Source organism: Gymnoscopelus braueri (assembly GCF_963280865.1).
Source record: "Gymnoscopelus braueri genome assembly, chromosome: 13".
Lineage (NCBI taxonomy): Eukaryota > Metazoa > Chordata > Actinopteri > Myctophiformes > Myctophidae > Gymnoscopelus > Gymnoscopelus braueri.
Window position 1 is genome coordinate 49,592,611 of NC_137615.1, and position 22,274 is coordinate 49,614,884.

Sequence of the window (22,274 nt, forward strand, 5' to 3'; positions counted from 1 at the left end):
CCTATAGACCACCTGTATACCACCTATAGACCACCCGTATACCACCTATAGTCCACCTGTATACCACCTATAGACCACCTGTATACCACCCGTATACCACCCATAGACCACCTATAGACCACCTGTATACCACCTGTATACCACCTATAGACCACCTGTATACCACCCATAGACCACCTAGAGACCACCTATAGTCCACCTGTATACCACCCGTATACCACCTAGAGACCACCTGTAGACCACCTAGAGACCACCTAGAGACCACCTAGAGACCACCTATAGTCCACCTATAGTCCACCTGTATACCACCCGTATACCACCTAGAGACCACCTGTAGACCACCTAGAGACCACCTAGAGTCCACCTAGAGACCACCTAGAGTCCACCTATAGACCACCTGTATACCACCCGTATACCACCTGTATACCACCTAGAGACTACCCATAGACTACCTAGAGACCACCTGTATACCACCCATAGACCACCCGTAGACCACCTAGAGACCACCTGTATACCACCTGTAGACCACCTATAGACCACCTGTAGACCACCTATAGACCACCCATAGACCACCTCGAGACCACCTAGAGACCACCTATAGTCCACCCGTATACCACCTAGAGACCACCTATAGTCCACCCGTATACCACCTATAGTCCACCTGTATACCACCTATAGACCACCCGTATACCACCCATAGACCACCTAGAGACCACCTATAGTCCACCCGTATAACACCTAGAGACCGCCTATAGTCCACCCGTATACCACCTAGAGACCACCTGTATACCACCTAGAGACCACCTATAGTCCACCTGTATACCACCTGTATACCACCCGTATACCACCCATAGACCACCTATAGACCACCTGTATACCACCTATAGACCACCTGTATACCACCTATAGTCCACCTGTAGACCACCTGTATACCACCCATAGACCACCCATAGACCACCCATAGACCACCCAGAGACCACCCAGAGACCACCTATAGTCCACCTATAGACCACCTGTATACCACCCGTATACCACCCGTATACCACCTAGAGACCACCTGTAGACCACCTAGAGACCACCTAGAGTCCACCTAGAGACCACCTAGAGACCACCTGTATACCACCCATAGACCACCCATAGACCACCTAGAGACCACCTAGAGACCACCTAGAGACCACCTATAGTCCACCTATAGACCACCTGTATACCACCTGTATACCACCCGTATACCACCTGTATACCACCTAGAGACCACCCATAGACCACCTAGAGACCACCTGTATACCACCCATAGACCACCCATAGACCACCCGTATACCACCTATAGACCACCTGTATACCACCTGTATACCACCTATAGACCACCTGTATACCACCTGTATACCACCTATAGACCACCTGTATACCACCTATAGACCACCTATAGTCCACCTGTATACCACCTATAGACCACCCGTATACCACCCATAGACCACCTCGAGACCACCTAGAGACCACCTATAGTCCACCCGTATACCACCTAGAGACCACCTATAGTCCACCCGTATACCACCTAGAGACCACCTGTATACCACCTAGAGTCCACCTAGAGTCCACCTAGAGTCCACCTGTATACCACCCGTATACCACCTAGAGACCACCCATAGACCACCCATAGACCACCTAGAGACCACCCATAGACCACCCGTATACCACCCATAGACCACCTAGAGACCACCCATAGACCACCCATAGACCACCCAGAGACCACCTAGAGACCACCTAAAGACCACCCATAGACCACCCGTATACCACCCATAGACCACCCATAGACCACCCATAGACCACCCGTATACCACCCATAGACCACCTAGAGACCACCCATAGACCACCCAGAGACCACCTAGAGACCACCTGTATACCACCCATACACCACCCGTATACCACCCGTAGACCACCCGTAGACCACCTATAGACCACCTATAGTCCACCTGTATACCACCCGTAGACCACCTATAGTCCACCTGTATACCACCTGTAGACCACCTGTATACCACCTGTATACCACCTATAGACCACCCGTATACCACCTAGAGACCACCTGTAGACCACCTATAGACCACCTGTATACCACCTAGAGACCACCTATAGTCCACCTGTATACCACCCGTATACCACCCATAGACCACCTATAGTCCACCTGTATTATACAGACATGCAAAAGTGTCACTTTTCAGCTACAGTCACCTTTTTGAACTCAAATAGGGCAATTGTGTGACACCTGACCCGAAAGAAAACAACATGTTGTCACCTTTTTCACCTCGGGCTGTTTGCATGCCTGGTTCCAAAAGTGCTTGTCTGAAGTGCCCGTCTGTCTATGTGGCGGTCTGTCAATCTGACTATGTATCTGTCGGACCGTCTAAAGCTGATACACTAAAAGATAATTCCCCTGATTTTAGCTGGGATATCCAGTTGGACAGAGTCTGTCCTAGTCTACACTAGTCCACAGTAGTTGTGGGCAGTTGGGCACGATATTGGTTTATTCATGACGATACGATTCAATCATTTAAAATCGATATAGAACATCACCAAAAGAGACCACCTATAGTCCACCCGTATACCACCTAGAGACCACCTGTATACCACCTAGAGACCACCTATAGTCCACCTGTATACCACCCATAGACCACCTATAGACCACCTGTATACCACCTGTAGACCACCTAGAGACCACCTAGAGACCACCTGTATACCACCTGTAGACCACCTGTAGACCACCTATAGACCACCCATAGACCACCTCGAGACCACCTAGAGACCACCTATAGTCCACCCGTATACCACCTAGAGACCACCTATAGTCCACCCGTATACCACCTATAGTCCACCTGTATACCACCTATAGACCACCCGTATACCACCCATAGACCACCTAGAGACCACCTATAGTCCACCCGTATAACACCTAGAGACCGCCTATAGTCCACCCGTATACCACCTAGAGACCACCTGTATACCACCTAGAGACCACCTATAGTCCACCTGTATACCACCCGTATACCACCCATAGACCACCTATAGACCACCTGTATACCACCTATAGACCACCTGTATACCACCTATAGACCACCTATAGTCCACCTGTAGACCACCTGTATACCACCCGTATACCACCCGTATACCACCTAGAGACCACCTGTAGACCACCTAGAGACCACCTGTATACCACCTATAGACCACCTGTATACCACCTAGAGACCACCTGTATACCACCTGTAGACCACCTGTAGACCACCTCGAGACCACCTAGAGACCACCTATAGTCCACCCGTATACCACCTAGAGACCACCTATAGTCCACCCGTATACCACCTATAGTCCACCTGTATACCACCTATAGACCACCCGTATACCACCCATAGACCACCTAGAGACCACCTATAGTCCACCCGTATAACACCTAGAGACCGCCTATAGTCCACCCGTATACCACCTAGAGACCACCTGTATACCACCTAGAGACCACCTATAGTCCACCTGTATACCACCTGTATACCACCCGTATACCACCCATAGACCACCTATAGACCACCTGTATACCACCTATAGACCACCTATAGTCCACCTGTAGACCACCTGTATACCACCCGTATACCACCCGTATACCACCTATAGACCACCTGTATACCACCTAGAGACCACCTGTATACCACCCATAGACCACCCATAGACCACCTAGAGACCACCTAGAGACCACCTAGAGACCACCTATAGTCCACCTATAGACCACCTGTATACCACCCGTATACCACCTGTAGACCACCTAGAGACCACCTAGAGTCCACCTAGAGACCACCTAGAGTCCACCTATAGACCACCTGTATACCACCCGTATACCACCTGTATACCACCTAGAGACCACCCATAGACCACCTAGAGACCACCTGTATACCACCCATAGACCACCTGTATACCACCTATAGACCACCTGTATACCACCTGTATACCACCTGTATACCACCTATAGACCACCTGTATACCACCTATAGACCACCTGTATACCACCTATAGACCACCTATAGTCCACCTGTATACCACCTATAGACCACCCGTATACCACCCATAGACCACCTCGAGACCACCTAGAGACCCCCTATAGTCCACCCGTATACCACCTAGAGACCACCTATAGTCCACCCGTATACCACCTAGAGACCACCTGTATACCACCTAGAGTCCACCTAGAGTCCACCTAGAGTCCACCTGTATACCACCTGTATACCACCCGTATACCACCTAGAGACCACCCATAGACCACCCATAGACCACCCATAGACCACCTAGAGACCACCCGTATACCACCTAGAGACCACCCATAGACCACCCAGAGACCACCTAGAGACCACCTAGAGACCACCCATAGACCACCCATAGACCACCCGTATACCACCCATAGACCACCCATAGACCACCCGTATACCACCCATAGACCACCTAGAGACCACCCATAGACCACCCAGAGACCACCTAGAGACCACCTGTATACCACCCATACACCACCCATAGACCACCCGTATACCACCCGTAGACCACCTATAGACCACCTATAGTCCACCTGTATACCACCCGTAGACCACCTATAGTCCACCTGTATACCACCTGTATACCACCTGTATACCACCTATAGACCACCCGTATACCACCTAGAGACCACCTATAGACCACCTGTATACCACCTAGAGACCACCTATAGTCCACCTGTATACCACCTAGAGACCACCTATAGTCCACCCGTATACCACCCATAGACCACCTATAGTCCACCTGTATTATCTTCCAAAAGTGCTTGTCTGAAGTGCCCGTCTGTCTATGTGGCGGTCTGTCAATCTGACTATGTATCTGTCGGACCGTCTAAAGCTGATACACTAAAAGATAATTCCCCTGATTTTAGCTGGGATATCCAGTTGGACAGAGTCTGTCCTAGTCTACACTAGTCCACAGTAGTTGTGGGCAGTTGGGCACGATATTGGTTTATTCATGACGATACGATTCAATCATTTAAAATCGATATAGTAACTATTTAGCAAATCTGTGAGTCTGTGTGTATAGACCAAATTCAAATAACTGACGAGTTGTACCTGTCTTATTTCACAGGACACTATTGGAGGGGGCTTCGTGCCACACAGGCATTCGTTGGTGAAACAGCTGCAACAGCAAGGAGGAGCATGGAGGATATTGGAGCCCTCAACTGAACTTTTTTTTATTTCTGAAGCTGTCTTCATTTGACATTTGAGACAATATGACCTTTATTTGTCTAAGCTTAAATCCGGGGTTTAAAGTGATGTTTGATGCGGTACAGCTCCCAGACCTTCCCCGCTCTCCCCCACCCTCCCGGATCTTGCACTGTGACTGACGAGAAAGAAAAAGCCAGACGAGGAGGCTGTGTTGAAGGACTTGCAAAGTCGACTGTGGTACAATTCACTTTGTAATTGTTCGCTTTAAAGGGCAAGACCACTTTGGTAGAGGTTTGGGTTGTGTAGTTACCTTGCCATGATGTAACTCCAAAGGTGGGCAAGAAAAAAAAAATTGCTCCATTGATTAGAAATTGATAATTCAAAATATGCTCCCCATTGACTTACATTGTATGGTAAAACAGCTCTCAAAGTCACTATTTTAGCATGTAAACGAACGCAAACAAAGTTGATTCAGACAATATAGAACATCACCAAACCCAGTACTGTTTTTTTTATATAAAAATGTCAACTTCCTGTTGATTTTACCATTTTTAATCAGTAGAAAACCTGGACTGGATCCGCGGATCCGGATCCAGATCTTCAAATAGTAAAATCAACAGGAAGTTGACATTTTTATTAAAAAAACAAACAGTACTGGGTTTGGTGATGCTCTATATTGTCTGAATCAGCTTTGTTTGTGTTCATTTATGTGCTAAAAGAGTGACTTTGAGAGCTGTTTTACCGTACAATGTAAGTCAATGAGGAGCATATTTTTGAATTATCAATTTCTAATCAATGGAGCAATTATTTTTGATTTCTTGCCCACCTTTGGAGTTACATCATGGCAAGGTAACTACACAACCCAAACCTCTACCAAAGTGGTCTTACCCTTTAAGTGTTTCATGCACATTCATTCATGTTTTCTGGGCGGGTGGAACTGAGTTTCTGGTTCTTGTTAAATGTTACACATTTGTTTGGTTATGTGACATGTGTTTTGGCAGGCATTAATACCAAGTATTAATAATGTTACAGTATCTGTATAGTAACAGCATGAATGTCAATGCTGTGAAAGCCTCGTTTTGGCAGGCGTCATTTGAAGAGTTTATTTGTAATAAACTGATACTAAATGTTATAGTTGAGTGTCACTTGTTTTATTGATGTTTGAGTTTACTTCAATATTTGCCTATGGCAGAGCTTGGAACAAGCTTATCCATAGGCAGATATTGGAGTAGCTCTGGCTTACATATGGGCTAGTTATGGCAAAAATTGCACGGCCCAGTTCTGGCAATATTATTGGGGTGATTCCGGCCCAATGCTGGCAATGCTGGTTCAGTTTCGGCAGCCGGACTCGGCCCAGTGTACTCGGGCCGATTCTGGGGAGTCATTCCAAACAGGTCTGGCCCAAGTCCGGCAACCGGACCCGGGCCGAGTGATTTCTTCCGGCCTGCCGGAACTGGGCCGGAATTGGGCCAAACAATTTTGGCTACCTGGGGAACTAGCAGAAATAGGCCAGGGAGCAGCAGAAATGGGCCAGGAACTAGCAGAAATAGGCCAGGGAGCAGCAGAAATGGGCCAGGAACTAGCAGAAATAGAACAGGGAAGAGCGGAAATGGGCCAGAAACTAGCAGAAATAGGCCAGGGAGCAGCAGAAATGGGCCAGGAACTAGCAGAAATAGGCCAGGGAGCAGCAGAAATGGGCCAGGAACTAGCAGAAATAGAACAGGGAAGAGCAGAAATGGGCCAGAAACTAGCAGAAATAGGCCAGGGAGCAGCAGCAATGGGTCAGGGAGGAGCAGACATGGGCCAGGGAGCAGCAGAAATGTTTCAGGGAGCAGCAGAAATGGGTCAGGGAGGAGCAGAGGGACTAGCAGCATTTTCAGCTAGAACCATTTTAACTTCTGTTGGCCTTGGTTTGAAAATCATCAATGTCTGCAAAGACAGCATAAGTCTGGCTAAAGGCAGCCAGACTAAAGCCTCACAGCTCATCCAAGCCAGAGCTTCACTGTGGCGTTCAGAGCTGAACTCATGGCACAAGATCCACAGCTCTCTGTGTGAAAGCATGCTGACATCAGCGGAGAAGATAAATTGCCTTGAATTGCCATTTTATCCAGGAAAGAAAATCAAAGAATAAGAAGAAGAAAGTGGAAATAAAAGGAAAAATAAATAAAACGTAACAGTCAGGGATAAAATTAATGTCAGGGATAAACAATCACATTGTGCTTTTTCCTGATTCAAATATCATACCCTTGAACTCCTTTATTACGAATTCTGAGCAATAATTTATTGAGCCAGCCTGTGATTCTCGGAATCACGCTGTTACCACACAAAGCAGTCCATTGTTTTGTACTCCTTTTTGCTGATGATTCAGCTTTCCTAGTCTCTCACAATGATACATCAAACGTAGAACAATTACTTAGTGACTAACTCTACAAAATCACAATCAGGTTAGGTTGTCTCTCCATCTTGGCAAAACATTAGGGTCTAATGAAAACCTAAAGATGTCCCCTGGGTTCAGAGTGGTGGTAGGTGACTTTGAAGTTAAAGCCCACGAAGAAGCCCCTATTTAGGCTGTACATTGGAAAAAAACTATCCGGAGAATGTGGCACTAAAAGTTATCTCAAGGGTCAACCAAAAAGTTAAATGTCAAATCAGAATATACATTTTCATAGATAAAAAGAATGAAATATATGAAATATATTAAATATATGACTTGTTGTCCTTTGCTATTTTGCTTGTTACATATTTTACTTGGATGTTAAAATTGTATGAATGTACTTATTAAGGATTATACTTTTGTGGTATGTCAGCATCCCCCCACCAAAAAAAAAAGTAAAATAAAAAAAACATGTCAAACACATTGGCACTCAAAGGACCACAATGGAACATCACAATGGTGTTTTATCCTTCGGACAGATATGTACAAATACTGTATGGTCATGTATATGCCAGTAAAAACATGAATATACTATACTATTTTTTTCATATGAGTATAAAGTGTTTATATATTTGTTTCTCTCGAACATATGGTTACATTGTTTATACATAATATAACTATGTTATGTAACAACTGTGGTCGTATTTTTGTTATATTTTTGTTATGTTCTATTACATAGTTTGGATGGATGGTTCTGTGCGGGGTGGGGGGGGGTCTGTATGTGTGCCTTGTATGCAGATTGGCTTTGCCACTCCACAAAGATGATTGGTGGGGTATCTACCCAACCAATGGCACACACAAGCCAAATTCCAAACCCGAAAATCTCGGCCACTCGCTCACTCCCACTCGGTCACTCCGACTTCGAACCGGAAGTAGTCGGGGTCCAATTGTTCATGTGCTTCTTGGAGGAGGCGAGGAGGCTCTCCACTTCCGCATTTAGCGAGTGTACATGAAGTGGACGCTCGACCACTCTCCACAGCTCCTCCGCGGCAGACTTCCACATCACGTGTACACATTTTTTTTTCTTCCCCTTCTCCCGTGACGTATAAATTCTCCTCCTCCACATGTGGCCACATAAACAATGCTTGAAACCCGAAACCATGCCGAAAACACCGGCCGTCCCCCCTCCCTTCGCCCCCGCTCACTCTTTGCGCATCTCACACACACACACACACACACACACACACACACACACACACACACACACATTGTAAAGTAACTGAAAAGACCGCAACAAGCCACTGGCTTTATTGCGTTGTATGATATAAAGCATAATACAATTACATACATTGTAATATATTGTGCACACTTATTCTGTCTCAAAAGCTGATAGTTTCTCTTCGTGCATGCCTCAATGCAGTGCACGGACTACTATAAATGACTGTGACAAAGATTATGTTAACATTGTTAACTTCTGGGACGAAGAAATAGAAAAAGAAAAGAAAACGGGTGGAAAACAGAACGCTCGTCCTAAAACACACTGCCCCATTTTTTTCGCGGGCTGAGGCCGCCGGATTAGACCCGGGGCGAGGGTGTTTTAGGACGAGAGGTGCGCAAGCAGCGCGCTGGAGAAGAAGGACCCGTCGATATTTCCTTTTTGCTTGATATTGTTTGATGGCGAAACAATCATGACTGATACACATGAAAGAAGACCCTTCACAGCTAGAGAATTTAAAATATTAAGAATCAGTTCAGAATTGAATGAGGGTGGATTCAGACTATGGTCCCGGGTGCGCACCCCGGACCACATGGCAGATGTTTGTGGTAGTGTGAACGTAGTGAACCGCTCCCCGTAACGCATCACCGTACCGTACCCGAAACCACCTGGGGAGGTAGTCTCGGGTCCGATTGCTGCGGACTCAGGAACGGAACGCGACAGTGTGAATCCATCCGTACCAAAAGAAGGAAGTGGACTGCTAATCATAGCCTATACCATTTATATATTTTTTATAATGACGCATTATTTTAGCTGGGTTATACCTTCTCATAGTTCTACTTGAATGTTGACAAGAAATAATAATCCCGCTAGTGTTTGAGTAGCGCGAGCCGTGAAAAATAATAAACAAAAAACACATGTGTAGCGAACGTATAGGCCTATATAAGGATAAATATACCAAGGATTAGTCCGTGACGTCACTGCTAAAATACCAAGGATGTATCAGTGACGTGACTATCATATTGATAATAACAGAGACGCGAGCGACGACGTTACATTTTGAGGTTTCAAAGACCAATACACACACTGCTTTGGTTGTGTATTGTTGTTCTGTTATTATTATAACTCAAGACAACGTCAGGAACACAGTCAAACTTTATTATTCACTTTAAACTCTGACAAGTCACTCTTCTTCTGTGAATGACATTCTGTATCTCCCAAAGCCCCATAGTCAACAGCGCCCCCATGAGGCACATATTTACCATTACTGTTAAATTAAATGGTCTCGGGTGCGCAAGAATCTTGGCCAATGTGAATACTGGCCAGCTGCGAGAGGCCAACCGTACTAGGGAACGCTTCGAATCAATCGGACCCAGTCTGAATCCGCCCTGAGTACGGCTATAGTTAAATGTGAACCTGTTTCTGCTATAAATATGCATCCACCGTTCTGCGCGCCCCTCCGTTGCGACGTTTCCTTTTTGACACACATCATGGAGTAAATTTTTGTACTGGGGTTCTAGGGACTGTACGAGCAAAAAGAGGGACAGGTCAGGATTAAATTCATAAATGTAAGTTTGCTCATCCTGGCTTTTCATTCACTATTTCAGGAATAAATGGCCTTGCACAACAATGTTAACTATAAAGATAACAATGTGGCCATCCACATTGATGAAATGTCTATTCTTATATTCTGTATAATTCTATACCTGCATTATTATTATATGCATGTATATTTTCATCCAACGCTCTGGTCCAGCTGTGTGAGACGTCATAACTGATCGCGGAATTTGCCGTCGCTTTGAAATGACGCTGAGTGCATTCCGATCCTTTGAGCCCAACCGGTCGACCACTCCGTCCTCGCAAATAATCCTCGGCTCCTCGCAGGGGCGGGGCTTAGGCGCGAGTGGAGGAAGATTGTTATTTTTGCATGACATAATCAAATAACTTAAGTATAAGTCATTTAGAGGAAGCGAGGAGAGTGAGCGAGTGACTGAGCTTTGGGGAATGGAATTCAGCTACAGTCTCCCGTCTTCCTCCTCTCCCAACCGGCCACCATCCAAGATTGTTTGTTTGCTCAGTTAGTTCCTTTGATATTAATGTTGATAGAATGTGAACTTCAGTTTATGTCATGTTGACCTTTGATTTTTGGTTTGTATTTTTAGGTTATAGGAGGTAAGTATTTTGTTTTTTTGGTAGGTAAGATTCCTTTGTTTCAGCTTAGTTATTTTGTTTGTTTGTTTGTTCAAGCCATCCTCGGTTATCACCCAGCTTTTGATTTTGAAATTAACTTATGCTAAGTATTCTATTAATAATTATTACTATTCTATGGAGCATAATGGAGGTCTTTTTTTAGGGTTGTCTTTTTTAAGGGTAAAAAAAAAACGTAATATTATCATGCTCCCACGACTTCCTAAGGTTAGGAAAATTAGGTATAAATACTATTGTAACAGCAAAGCACACTCCTTTGTAAATAATGTAGGCTATAAATAATAAAATAAATTGACATGTATATTTTGGTTTTTACAGAAGATTGTAATGACTCAAATTATGTTGTATTATTGTTTTGATTAAATCAACAAACTCCTATGCTCAAATGGATAATTGTCACTTGACTAATGCTGGGACATTTACAGTAATGCATACTTTGGTCCTTCCCTGTAAAAGTAAATAAATGAATTATTGGTTTCACACCCACCCTGGAATTCCAATCCAGAGGTAAGTCTGCAAATGAATGTTCTACATAGAGTCACAACCTGTGAATAAGCTAGATACGGCACAGTATCCTGGCTACATTCGATAGTTTTATCAAAGACTTAACCCTTCCAAAAGCATAATTTGCCTAAATACCAGAATACCCCAGGTCGAGTGTAACTGCGAAACTGAGTATTCCTGACTGTGTAGACAAACACTACATGCACCTATTCTATTACTAGACTCATGGTCCACAAAGAGAAAGTTTAACCCACAGGTCCATTGAAGAATAAAAAATAAACCTATACGACTTCTCTTGTAGAAAAGCAGATTTATATAAAACTCAAGCTAAGACTAAGCAATTAGTAGGCCCATAAAATATATTTTTAAGTACAATTAGGCTTTACTGGAGTCAGGATGTGGCTTACGGCATGGATTTATAGACAGGGGGCAATTCTTTCAACATCAGAAACCAAACATATTTACAACTGACTACAATATGTGGTATGTGGTAGCTATACATGATGAAGGAAATATGGAATACAGCAAGTACACAGAACAATGTAACAGCTGTAATGTAAACAGGGTGTGAATCAAGGAACTATTGACCCTGTGTATGAAGTGTGTCTGTGTTTTTTTCTTTTTTTTTGCCCATGGGGTTACCGCCACCCTGTTTCTAACAGAACAGATGACATTGCCGTAGGAGTTCCACCCAATCATATTACAGCTGATCTACAAGCCCATAACGCGTCACTGACTCGACATGTTATGGGCTTGTTGAAAAATGGAAATACTCCAATAAAGTAAAAATACCTCAGTTTATACCACTGCTAAAGTATGGCATTAATAATAACCGAATACTATCCTATCCTATTTTATACTTAAGTCATTTGATTATGTCATGCAAAAATAACAATCTACAAGCTCACAAGTCACAAAGTGTAATTGCAATTGTTGTGTCCTTGTAGATCTTCTATTATAGCAATGAATGAACATTTCTGCCAATAATGACATCCCCAAAACCAGGACACCAGGGTTAAAGTGGTTAAAGTGATATGCATCTTTCCTGGTTCCCAGGAACCCCACATGGGCTTAAATGACATTTCTAACAATATGTAGGCAATCTAGGTATCACAATATTATTGTTTCAGTAAAAGTGTTATTGTTCACTGAACAAAATGTTCACAGGGTCATACATAGCTGTTATTAAAACACTGAATTACGGTAGTTAAGAATGTCCTGTTGCCATCCTCATAGAGCCTATAGATCTAGCCTATTAAAGATACATTCTCAGATCCTTAATAGCCAACCCTTGTTTTCTATACTTTAGCTAACTAGCCAAAGTTCTGATTGCATCAGATTCATTTTTGCATGTAATCATGTTCATACTTCACCCATTCATAATAGTCCTCTACTACTGCTTCTTTTTTATTTCCTATTCTATGTATATGCTTGACTCCTCTTGCACATTTGATTGAGCACTGCTGCTATTGATTAGTGATTGTATATTCTGCACATTACCTCCAATTTTTTTAAGCTGCTACTAAACTATAAGCTATTGTACCCAAAACCTAACTCTTCTTTCCATCACCTCCAGTATTTTATCATTATTGTATATATTATGTATATATATTTTTTTCAATGTATATTATTTTTATTATAAATAAAAGTATACCGCTCATCAGTATCTGGGACCTCGCCGCGCGGCTGGAGGCAAAACAAAGTAAGGGCCTTTCTATCTGAGATTCCCAGGGCTGAATTAGGGCCCCTGCACGCCCTGCAAACATACATTGCAATACCTATCTCTCTATTTTTTTCAAAGATAGATAGAAACATACTGTGTATATTATAGCCTATATAACCCCCCAATGTAGCACAATAGACTACATGCACAAATAAGCTCACTAATTGCATTCAAATTGCAATATAGATCTATCTATCGACCTATTGTTTCAAAGAGAAGCGCTTGTAGGCCTACTGCCTATATTATAGCGCATATAACCCCCCAAGGTAGCACAATACACATGCACAATGACAAATAAGCTCTCTAATTGCATTTAAATTGCAATATATATATATCCATCTAAAATCTTTTTTTTTCACAGCGCCTGGCCTGCTTTTGCGCTTGTTTGTGAGTGTAAGTTCTCTCTCTCTCTCTCTCTCTCTCTCTCTCTCTCTCTCTCTCTCTCTCTCTCTCTCTCTCTCTCTCTCTCTCTCTCTCTCTCTCTCTCTCTCTCTGTTGATGTGTGCGGCATCTATCCCATGAGACGTGTCAATGTCACGAAGTGGGGCGTGGCCTGGGAAAGAGGAACGGGGAGGCGGCGGGACGGGGGGCCTGCAATGTTATCTGTACTGTTAGAAACAGGGAGGCGGGGTTACCACCTCCTGTTTTGTGTAAAACATTTGGTTTGACTCCTTCATTTTTTGTCCACTTCCTCCCTGGTGCTTCTGCGTTTATGCCTACGAACAACAACGTTACATGTTTAAGGCAGTGGTGCAGAGATTACCTGGTACTGTAACACTGTAATACTTCAGTTGACCAGCAGAGGTCACCAGTACCCATATGAACTCCAGGGATGAAGCCTCTGTCCTGCATAATTATCCTCTTATATTTCACTCATTCTTTCAAACTCTCTTCCTTTGTCATCTTCTCTTTCCCTCTCTCTTGCTGCTTTAACTCTCTTTCACTTGTTCACATTCAAACATCTTGCATGCACAAACTAGGATACTCATTCTCTAGTTTGCACGTATGAGTGTCAGTAGCTGTATTCTAAAAAGTGACCGTGTTGAGGTCATATTTCTTCATTCATTCATTCATTCATGCAATTTCTATAATAATCACATATAGAAAAAGGTGTTTTCATTCAAAGAATGTGTTTAAAATAACATGTACATGTGTATAAATGTTTTTTTTTCTGTCTGTTGCACTGCAGTAGTTATATCCACTCATTCCTACAGTATAGTGCATCTGGCACCATAACCACTTAAACCCATAGTAAATAGGGTTTAAATGGTGCCAGTATATACTTAGTTGACTGGGGTCCAACAGGGCTCTATATTAGGTGTGTAGTTCCCTCTTCACCAAATCTCTAGCCAATCTACAAGCTCACAATGTATCACAATGCGCCACTTTGTCAGCTTATACAGTAAAACTGCTATTATCGCTCAACTTTCACCTGAGAACAGGGGTTACAGTGGGCATATAACCTTGTTTCACTACAGTAACCTATAGGTTGTCGAAGAAGAGAATATTTGTAACATTAATTATTTTATTTGCCATACATTTCATTAAAGGGATAGTTCACCCCCAAAATGACTTATTTTCGATCGATTAGTCACCCCATGGAGACATGAATTCATGGATATTTATGGTTGTTGAATGCTGTCAAGAAACTTTCAGTGCAACAGTATCAGACCAGATTGTTAATGTCTGATGACAATAACTGTGCATATTCAGAAAGACTCAAACATGATGTGACTTTGTAACATTTATCAAATGATTTGTTTATATTCAATCATTTACAAACACCAGGGATAAAACTAGCCTTGCATAGGCATGCAGCCTAAACCACATGATCTCACGTTTACCTCTAAGTTTATACAATGAGCAACCCTACATTTGTGGGCTGGTTTCACCAGGCTACAAAGCTCAAAGGTGCATACAAAATAAGCATGAAATAAAAATATAAAACCCTACAATAATGAAGAATGGGATGCATAACAAAAATAAATGACTAATAGTATTTATTACAAAAATAAGCAACAGTTATATTACTATTTTGTATTTCAATATAAAAAATACATTGATCTATCTATGTGTACTGATCATTTCTATATTCAAAACTCATACAAGCAGTTGTATAATCTTGTGGAAACCTGTAAAAAAACAACAACACAATGACACGATGCTGCATTTTCTGGTGTCTTTTTAGAGTCAGATTTGCGTTTCAATCAAAGACAGTATAATTAGGAAAATTGCGGCATTTCAATCAAGGGACATTTTCATTGTAGATGATTGACCTAAAGCATCCGTCTACCGTTTCTTTCAGCTGATCCACAATCTCTTGCAGCTCTTTAGCTTTCTGCCTGATTAACAAGACAAATTTCATGGTCTTCGATTTGATGTTCGCCGACTCAGGATCGGCATCGATCAACATCTCATCTTCAGACACGCTACCTTCACCTGCAGCCGCCTGTGCCTGTGCCTGCCGAATGTCGTGGATTTCCTTGGCGTCCTTGGCGATGAAGAAGACGTCGACGGCCACGGCCAAACTGGAGAGCACCCCCGTAGCCACGTCTACGGCCTGGACGACGTTGGCTATCTCCGCGGCGGTGCCGCCCGCTTCGATCAGGTCGACCAGCTGCGGAATCCCGCCCAGGCAGTTCACGGCCTCTGCGCCGATCTTTGCAACTTTTTTGGCCATTTCCCTCACGTTTTTCCTACCCTCTGAGTTGGGGAAGACTGGGATCTCTGGGAGCTGTCCTGAGCCCTGGCTGATGTGCGCAAGAGACGTCACCACTGAATTCAGCTTCTCAGTGAATTCTTTGATGACGCTTTCGATGGCCCGGTGAACGCTGTTCTTCTTCACCTTGTTGGTGATGTTTGATATGCTGGCAGTGGCACCGCCAGCAACAGACACCATGACACCAACACCGGTGATAATGAGAGAGAGACCAAAAGTAGTGAGGGCTAAAGAGAGACCTACAATGGAAGTAAGGCTCCCCACCGTTGCAGTGATATTGCCCATCAGGCTGATGATTGTGGTGCTTTCATGTGCCTTTTCCAGACCATCAGCTAAGGACGCTAGCAGGCCCAAGTTGGCCTGAAGTTCTTCTATAGTTGCTTTACTCTGAGAGAGGGAGAGAGAAAGGATGTATGTCAGTGGTGTGTTCTAGGTTTTTTCGGAGGGTATACGATAATTATTCCCTGCACGACATGCACGTGGTCGTGGGTAAATGCTTGTGCGTTTTCAATGGATGAAATGGTTAGTAGACTGTATACTGTATACGGCGTATACAGTGTAACACGGTAGAACACACCACTGGCGTATGTACTAGTGAGAAGAGAGGAATGAGCAGTGTTTTTTAAAGTTTTTTACTTAAGTAAAAATATCAATACTGCAATGTAGAAATACATAGCGACGCATTGTGAACTTATGTATGTTTTGTAATAATAATCAAAATCTATAAAGTAACTAGTAAGTAAAGTTTTCAAATAATTGTAGTGCATTAAAAATGACAATATTTGCCTCTGAGGTGTAGTGGAGTAGAAGTAAAAGTACTGACAATTGTAAATACTCCAGCAAAGTGAAAATACCTCAAAACTGTACTTAAGTACAGCACTTGAGTAAAAGTACTTAGTTACTTTACACCACTGGGAATGAGGCTATTTGACAGGAATGAGAGGAGGAAATGAAATATAATGCCAAACCTTGCTTATGAGGAAATTGATGATAAAGGGCCTTGTAAGGATTGCTCTGGCTGTAGGCCTTGACCCAGGGTCTCCCTGGAAGATGTCATTCAGAAGTTGCTGTAGGGGTTTTGAGAAATGCCCTGGGAGAGTTGGATACTCATCTCCAGCTCTCTGGTTGATTTCTGTCTCTGTAGCAAACTGTTTGGAGATCATTTAACATTGTTAAAAGCATAAAGGTCCAAGAAGGATACAATCAGTGGTCTAAAGTAACTAAGTATATTTACTCAAGTACTGTACTTAAGTACAATGTTGAGGTACTTCTACTTTACTAAAGTATTTCCAAATGTCAATACTTTTACTTCTACTCCACTACATCTCAGAGGCAATTAGTTTACCTTTACTCCACTACAATTATTTGAAAACTTTAGTTACTACTTTGCAGATACATTATTATATTATAAAACATACATTAACCACTTTAGCAAAAGCTGTGACGCATTGTGAGCTTGTAGATCTGCTATTTTAAAACATTTTAGTACTTTTACTTTTGGTACTTTAAGTACTCAAGTAACATTTTGAATTCCGGACTTTTACTTGTAACTGAGTATTTCTACAATGCAGTATTGATACTTTTACTTAAGTAAGAAATGTGAGTATTTTTCCACCACAGTATACAATCCATGCCAGTCTCCAGTTTGTGGTGGCAGTATGGCGCCCTCTAGTGAAAATCTGTCACCCTAGCATTCATTTAGTGAATTACAGGTTGACAGTGAAAGTTACACTTACATTAGTATTAGAATTTCTTGCATAAAAGCTTGTTTATGCAAATAATCACGAAATAAATCAATCATAATGCAAAGGAAAATACACTATAATGTCAAACATCATACAAGGATGATAGAATAAAACTTCCATAGTCTAATAGATTGAATTTTGGAATACTTTTGCATGTCCACTTACTGCTAGCTCCAGTGTACAAAGCTCATAGAGCACACAGCCCAGGGCCCAGATATCACTGGAGGGGGGAAAGTCAGTATCACTATTAAATGATCAGTGTTTTTTTAAGTGATAAAACAGAATATTGACATGCATACCATTTGACACCTTACTTTTTGTATACCTTTTGGTGCCATATGTCGACATTTCAGGGCTTGCAGAACATATGGCAGCATTCTGTGCGGAAATTGTTTTGCCATGCATCCTTATGGAAGGGGGGGAAAAAGAGCCATTGTAAGATTGTAAGTAGATCCTGAATGTTAGTTTAACCATGACAGTGTTTATTTGACCATTTACCTCTCACTGAGGTTTCCAAATCCTCCCAAACAAACTGTTCCACTTTCTGTGAGGAGTATCCTCTGAAAGACGAAAGAAAAGGATGGTGAAAATAGTCAAATTACATTTCACATAATGTGTGAATATGAGTTGTAGTACCTCGGGTTTGAGGTCTTTGTGGAGCAGACCATTCTCATGAATGCACTCCAGTGCCATGCATGTTTGCACAATCCACTGTAGAATCTGTTGAGGCAAATAACATTGTACTGTATGTAAAATGTCCATAGATTTTGTCTGGATTTACATTATATTTATTACCAACCAATTTTTTTTTTAAACTAAAATCTTTGCTTCTGGGGGTCCCTGGAACAACATATTTTGAGATGGGGTTTCGTGACATGAAAAAGTTTGAGAACCACTGATATAGCTACATACGTTTTTCAGAAAACTGTTAATATTTAGAAGACATTTGTAGACTCGGCCTCGGGTCTTAATGGTTTAAGAAGAAAACATGTTTAGAATCATATAAATGTCCTAGGACTTCATGTGACTGTCCGCCACACACAGTAGGATGCTAAAGTCACATGTTGCCGACCCTCTATGAAAACAAAGGCTGATAGAATAACTTAATGAGAGTGGAATGCAAAGCTAATTAAGCTTGCATTAAGTTGAATGTGTATGATCCCCATGTAAGAGCTGTTAGTTGCAGCATACCCAGACTGGCCTGATAAGAAACTGAAGACGAAGCAGGACTTCTTAAATCCTGTCTGTTTATTTTATCAATACTCACAACCATACAGTATACACATAATTACAGCGTGAATTTGCATATTGGTGTGTGTGTGTGTGTGTGTGTGTGTGTGTGTGTGTGTGTGTGTGTGTGTGTGTGTGTGTGTGTGTGTGTGTGTGTGTGTGTGTGTTTGTGCGTGCGTGTGTGTGTGTGTGTGTGTGTGTGTTCTCGTGCGCGCGTTAGAGATAAGATGATGGCACTCACTGCATTGTGTATCCACATGGAAATGTGTTTCTGCATTACATGCCCCGACAAGGATTAAAGCATAGCATGTAAAGAAGGCATAGTGTAATAATGGCATTGATCCACAATATGTTCCACAGAGTTCACGTTATTGATTTTTGGTACCTAGCTATGTGGGCAGGGCCGGCGCGAAAGAAAACAGTGGCGCGGCGGGGGGTGGGGGGGTCGGGGGGCGCCAGGAAAAATATTGCCTAGGGCGCCAAATTGCCTAGCACCGGCCCTGTATATGGGACTTACAATCAGTGGTGGACAGTTACGAAGTACATTTGACTGAGTACTGCACTTATTATCTGTACTTTACTTGAGTATTTGTAGATACTATGACCGAATGTCACTGAAAAGGATTTCAAAGACAAATATTTATTACTTTTGACTTCACTTTTGACTTCACTGCATTTCTAGTAAGGGGAAAAAAGTAAATGAACCACTCTAGCTCTGTGTGTAACACATTAGTTACCTGGTCTTCTTCAAATCCTGCTCCAGACTCTCTCTGTTCCTGAATCTTTTGAGCAAGATTGCCACCTTTACAGTGGTCCATTACAACGTAGAGGCAGTCTTCCACTGTCATTTGATAAGAGATACAAATTAGTGTGCCACGTTTGACACATTGTTCGTTTAGGATGGCTCACATGTGTGTTCACTATAAATCAGCTTTTTGTTCAATACCACTTTGTGTAAAATATATCATATCAAGTCAGGTCAGGGCAATAATTCCTAAACAAAATGTGTACAGACAACGTTGTCTCACTCCCAAAAGGCATATTTTGACTTTTTGGGACAATTTGGATGGGGGGAGTCACAATATGACTTTTGGGGAATATATGATTTATACATATTTTTGATTCTGTGCCTATTGGGACATAATTCGGACGGCGCTGAGTTGGCTCAAAGCAGACTTCGCAACACTCGCTCGCCTAGCTCGCTCACCGGTGCTCAAGTCCGCTAACCGTTTTTTTTTGTCGGACAGTCAAAAACGCTGAGAACTGGACTTCCGCATTGCTGTAAAGCGGAAGTCCTGAAAAGTCAACATGTGCCTTATTTGGCCTCCCTTCACGTCACATGTTTACATTGGTCACTAAGTAACAATATGCCTTTTGGGGAGTGAGACAGTGTTGGTACGGAAGGACAGTTGAAGTTGTAACTGGTTTAAAGGTAAGGTAAGGTAAGACCTACCTTCAAATGAGTTGTAGCCCACAATATGTGGATGGATTGTGGCTTTCAGCTTATCAACTTCTGAGGACATTTCCTGATAAGGCTTCTATTAAGTAAAAGCACAATACAACTTCTGTAATTATATCATCACTGTCGGGTGGAAACCTTTTATGTCCAAAACCATGGCTTTTCAGAAAATGGGAAAAAGAACCCCAGACGGAATCAAAGTAGTTATTGGTTAAATGTTTAAATGAAACCCAAAGACAGAGTTATAACAGTCACAACGCCAATGCCACTGAATATAATTTCAAAAGAGCTGCAACATGCACATAATGTGAACTGTATTACATTTTAAAACAGATGTATTGATTTGAAGGACATACAGTGTGAACTGACCTTGATCTCTTTAATTACGACCTCTTTGCCCTCCTTTGAAGTGGCAACAGTTCCATCCTCTGTGTTGCACTGCTTAGTGTAGCCATGCTCCTCACACACACTCAGTTTCTTCCCCATCTGGATGCCTGTCTAAGGAACACAACTGTGAGTCATTCATATCAAACACTATAAACAACAGACATGCAGCAAAACTATGAAATAGCAGTTCAGATGCAAATGACATCTCAACAGTGGTGTAAAGTAACGAAGTACATTTACTCAAGTACTGTAGTTAAGTACAATTTTGAGGTACTTTTACTTTACTGGAGTATTTCCAGTTGTCTATACTTTTACTTCTACTCCACTACATCTCTGAAGCAAATATTATACTTTTAGTCCACTACAATGATTTGAAAACTTTAGTTACTAGTTACTTTGCAGATATAATTTATTACATTATAAAACATAAATTAACCACTTTAGCCTTATTTTATACCTAAGCTATTTGAAAATAGCCGATCTGCAAGCTCACAATGTGTCACATCGCAACGCGTTGTGAGCTTGTAGATCTGCTATTTTCAAACATTGTAGTACTTTTACTTTTGGTACTTTAAGTACATTTTGATACCAATACTTTTGTACTTTTACTCAAGTAAATTTTGAATTCCGGACTTTTACTTGTAACAGAGTACTTCTACATTGCAGTATTGATACTTTTACTTAAGTAAAACATTTGAGTACTTTTTCCACCACTGCATGCATCTCAATGACACCTTTGAAGCATGCTGCATAATCACGCAAGGAGCTGATTTGGTTCCGATTGAAAGCTGTTTGTTTTTAAGTGTCTCCACTGTTACCGTTTACTTTAACTATTAACAAGTAGTATAACCAATTACTTTCACATTTCAGTAATACCATTACACTTTCCCCATCCCGCAAAAATAACTCGTTACAATTTCCACAGCCCTTGGTGGGACTACGGGTCGAGACCGTATAGTGTGTGTAATGTGATTTACATGCTGTCAGGATTTAGATTTTGTCTGGTGTACAGACAACAGTGCAGTCACTTCAGGAGGCCAGTCTAATGGCTCTTTTCGAAAACAAGAACTATTAGTGGACCGTTATGCTATGGCTCCGCTTCAGCAGATAAGTTTCCTCAGAACTTAGTTTGGACGCTTAACAATCAGTAGGTGGTAGGCTACTATATGAGTTCTGGGAACTTATACTTAAAAAATGAATAAGAATAGGAATAGAAAAAGAATAGCCGATCTACAAGCTCACGTGGTGTCGCAACGCAACAGGTTGGGAGATCTGCAATTGTTTTTTATGACACACCTCCCCCTTTCAGGTGTGGTTCATGTTAAACAAATATAACTTAAAATAAATAAATAAAATTTAATAAAAAGTAAAACATCACATAACTTACAGGAAAGATTCAGGTTATGGAATGTTCTGGGTTACCTGTCATAGTGGAATGGAGCCATAACTTACCCCCCCAAGGAATAAGGAGTTACAGTGTCCCTCACCTTGTTTTA

The 22,274-nt window shown here is 42.1% G+C and overlaps 1 protein-coding gene across 4 annotated transcripts in view; it reads left to right on the plus strand.

Annotated features, from left to right (window-relative positions):
• The window catches only part of LOC308099312 (uncharacterized protein), a 127,740-nt gene extending 120,333 nt beyond the window's left edge, over positions 1 to 7,407 (plus strand). For 3 of the 4 annotated variants that reach the window (XM_080448032.1, XM_080448035.1, XM_080448033.1), the window contains one exon: positions 6,722 to 7,407. In XM_080448032.1, the coding sequence (XP_080304158.1) occupies positions 6,722 to 7,344 (623 nt within the window). In that variant the 3' untranslated portion in view covers positions 7,345 to 7,407. The remainder of the gene's footprint in view (positions 1 to 6,721) is intronic. The other variant, XM_080448034.1, reaches the window with a different exon arrangement.
• Positions 7,408 to 22,274: the final 14,867 nt, after the last annotated feature.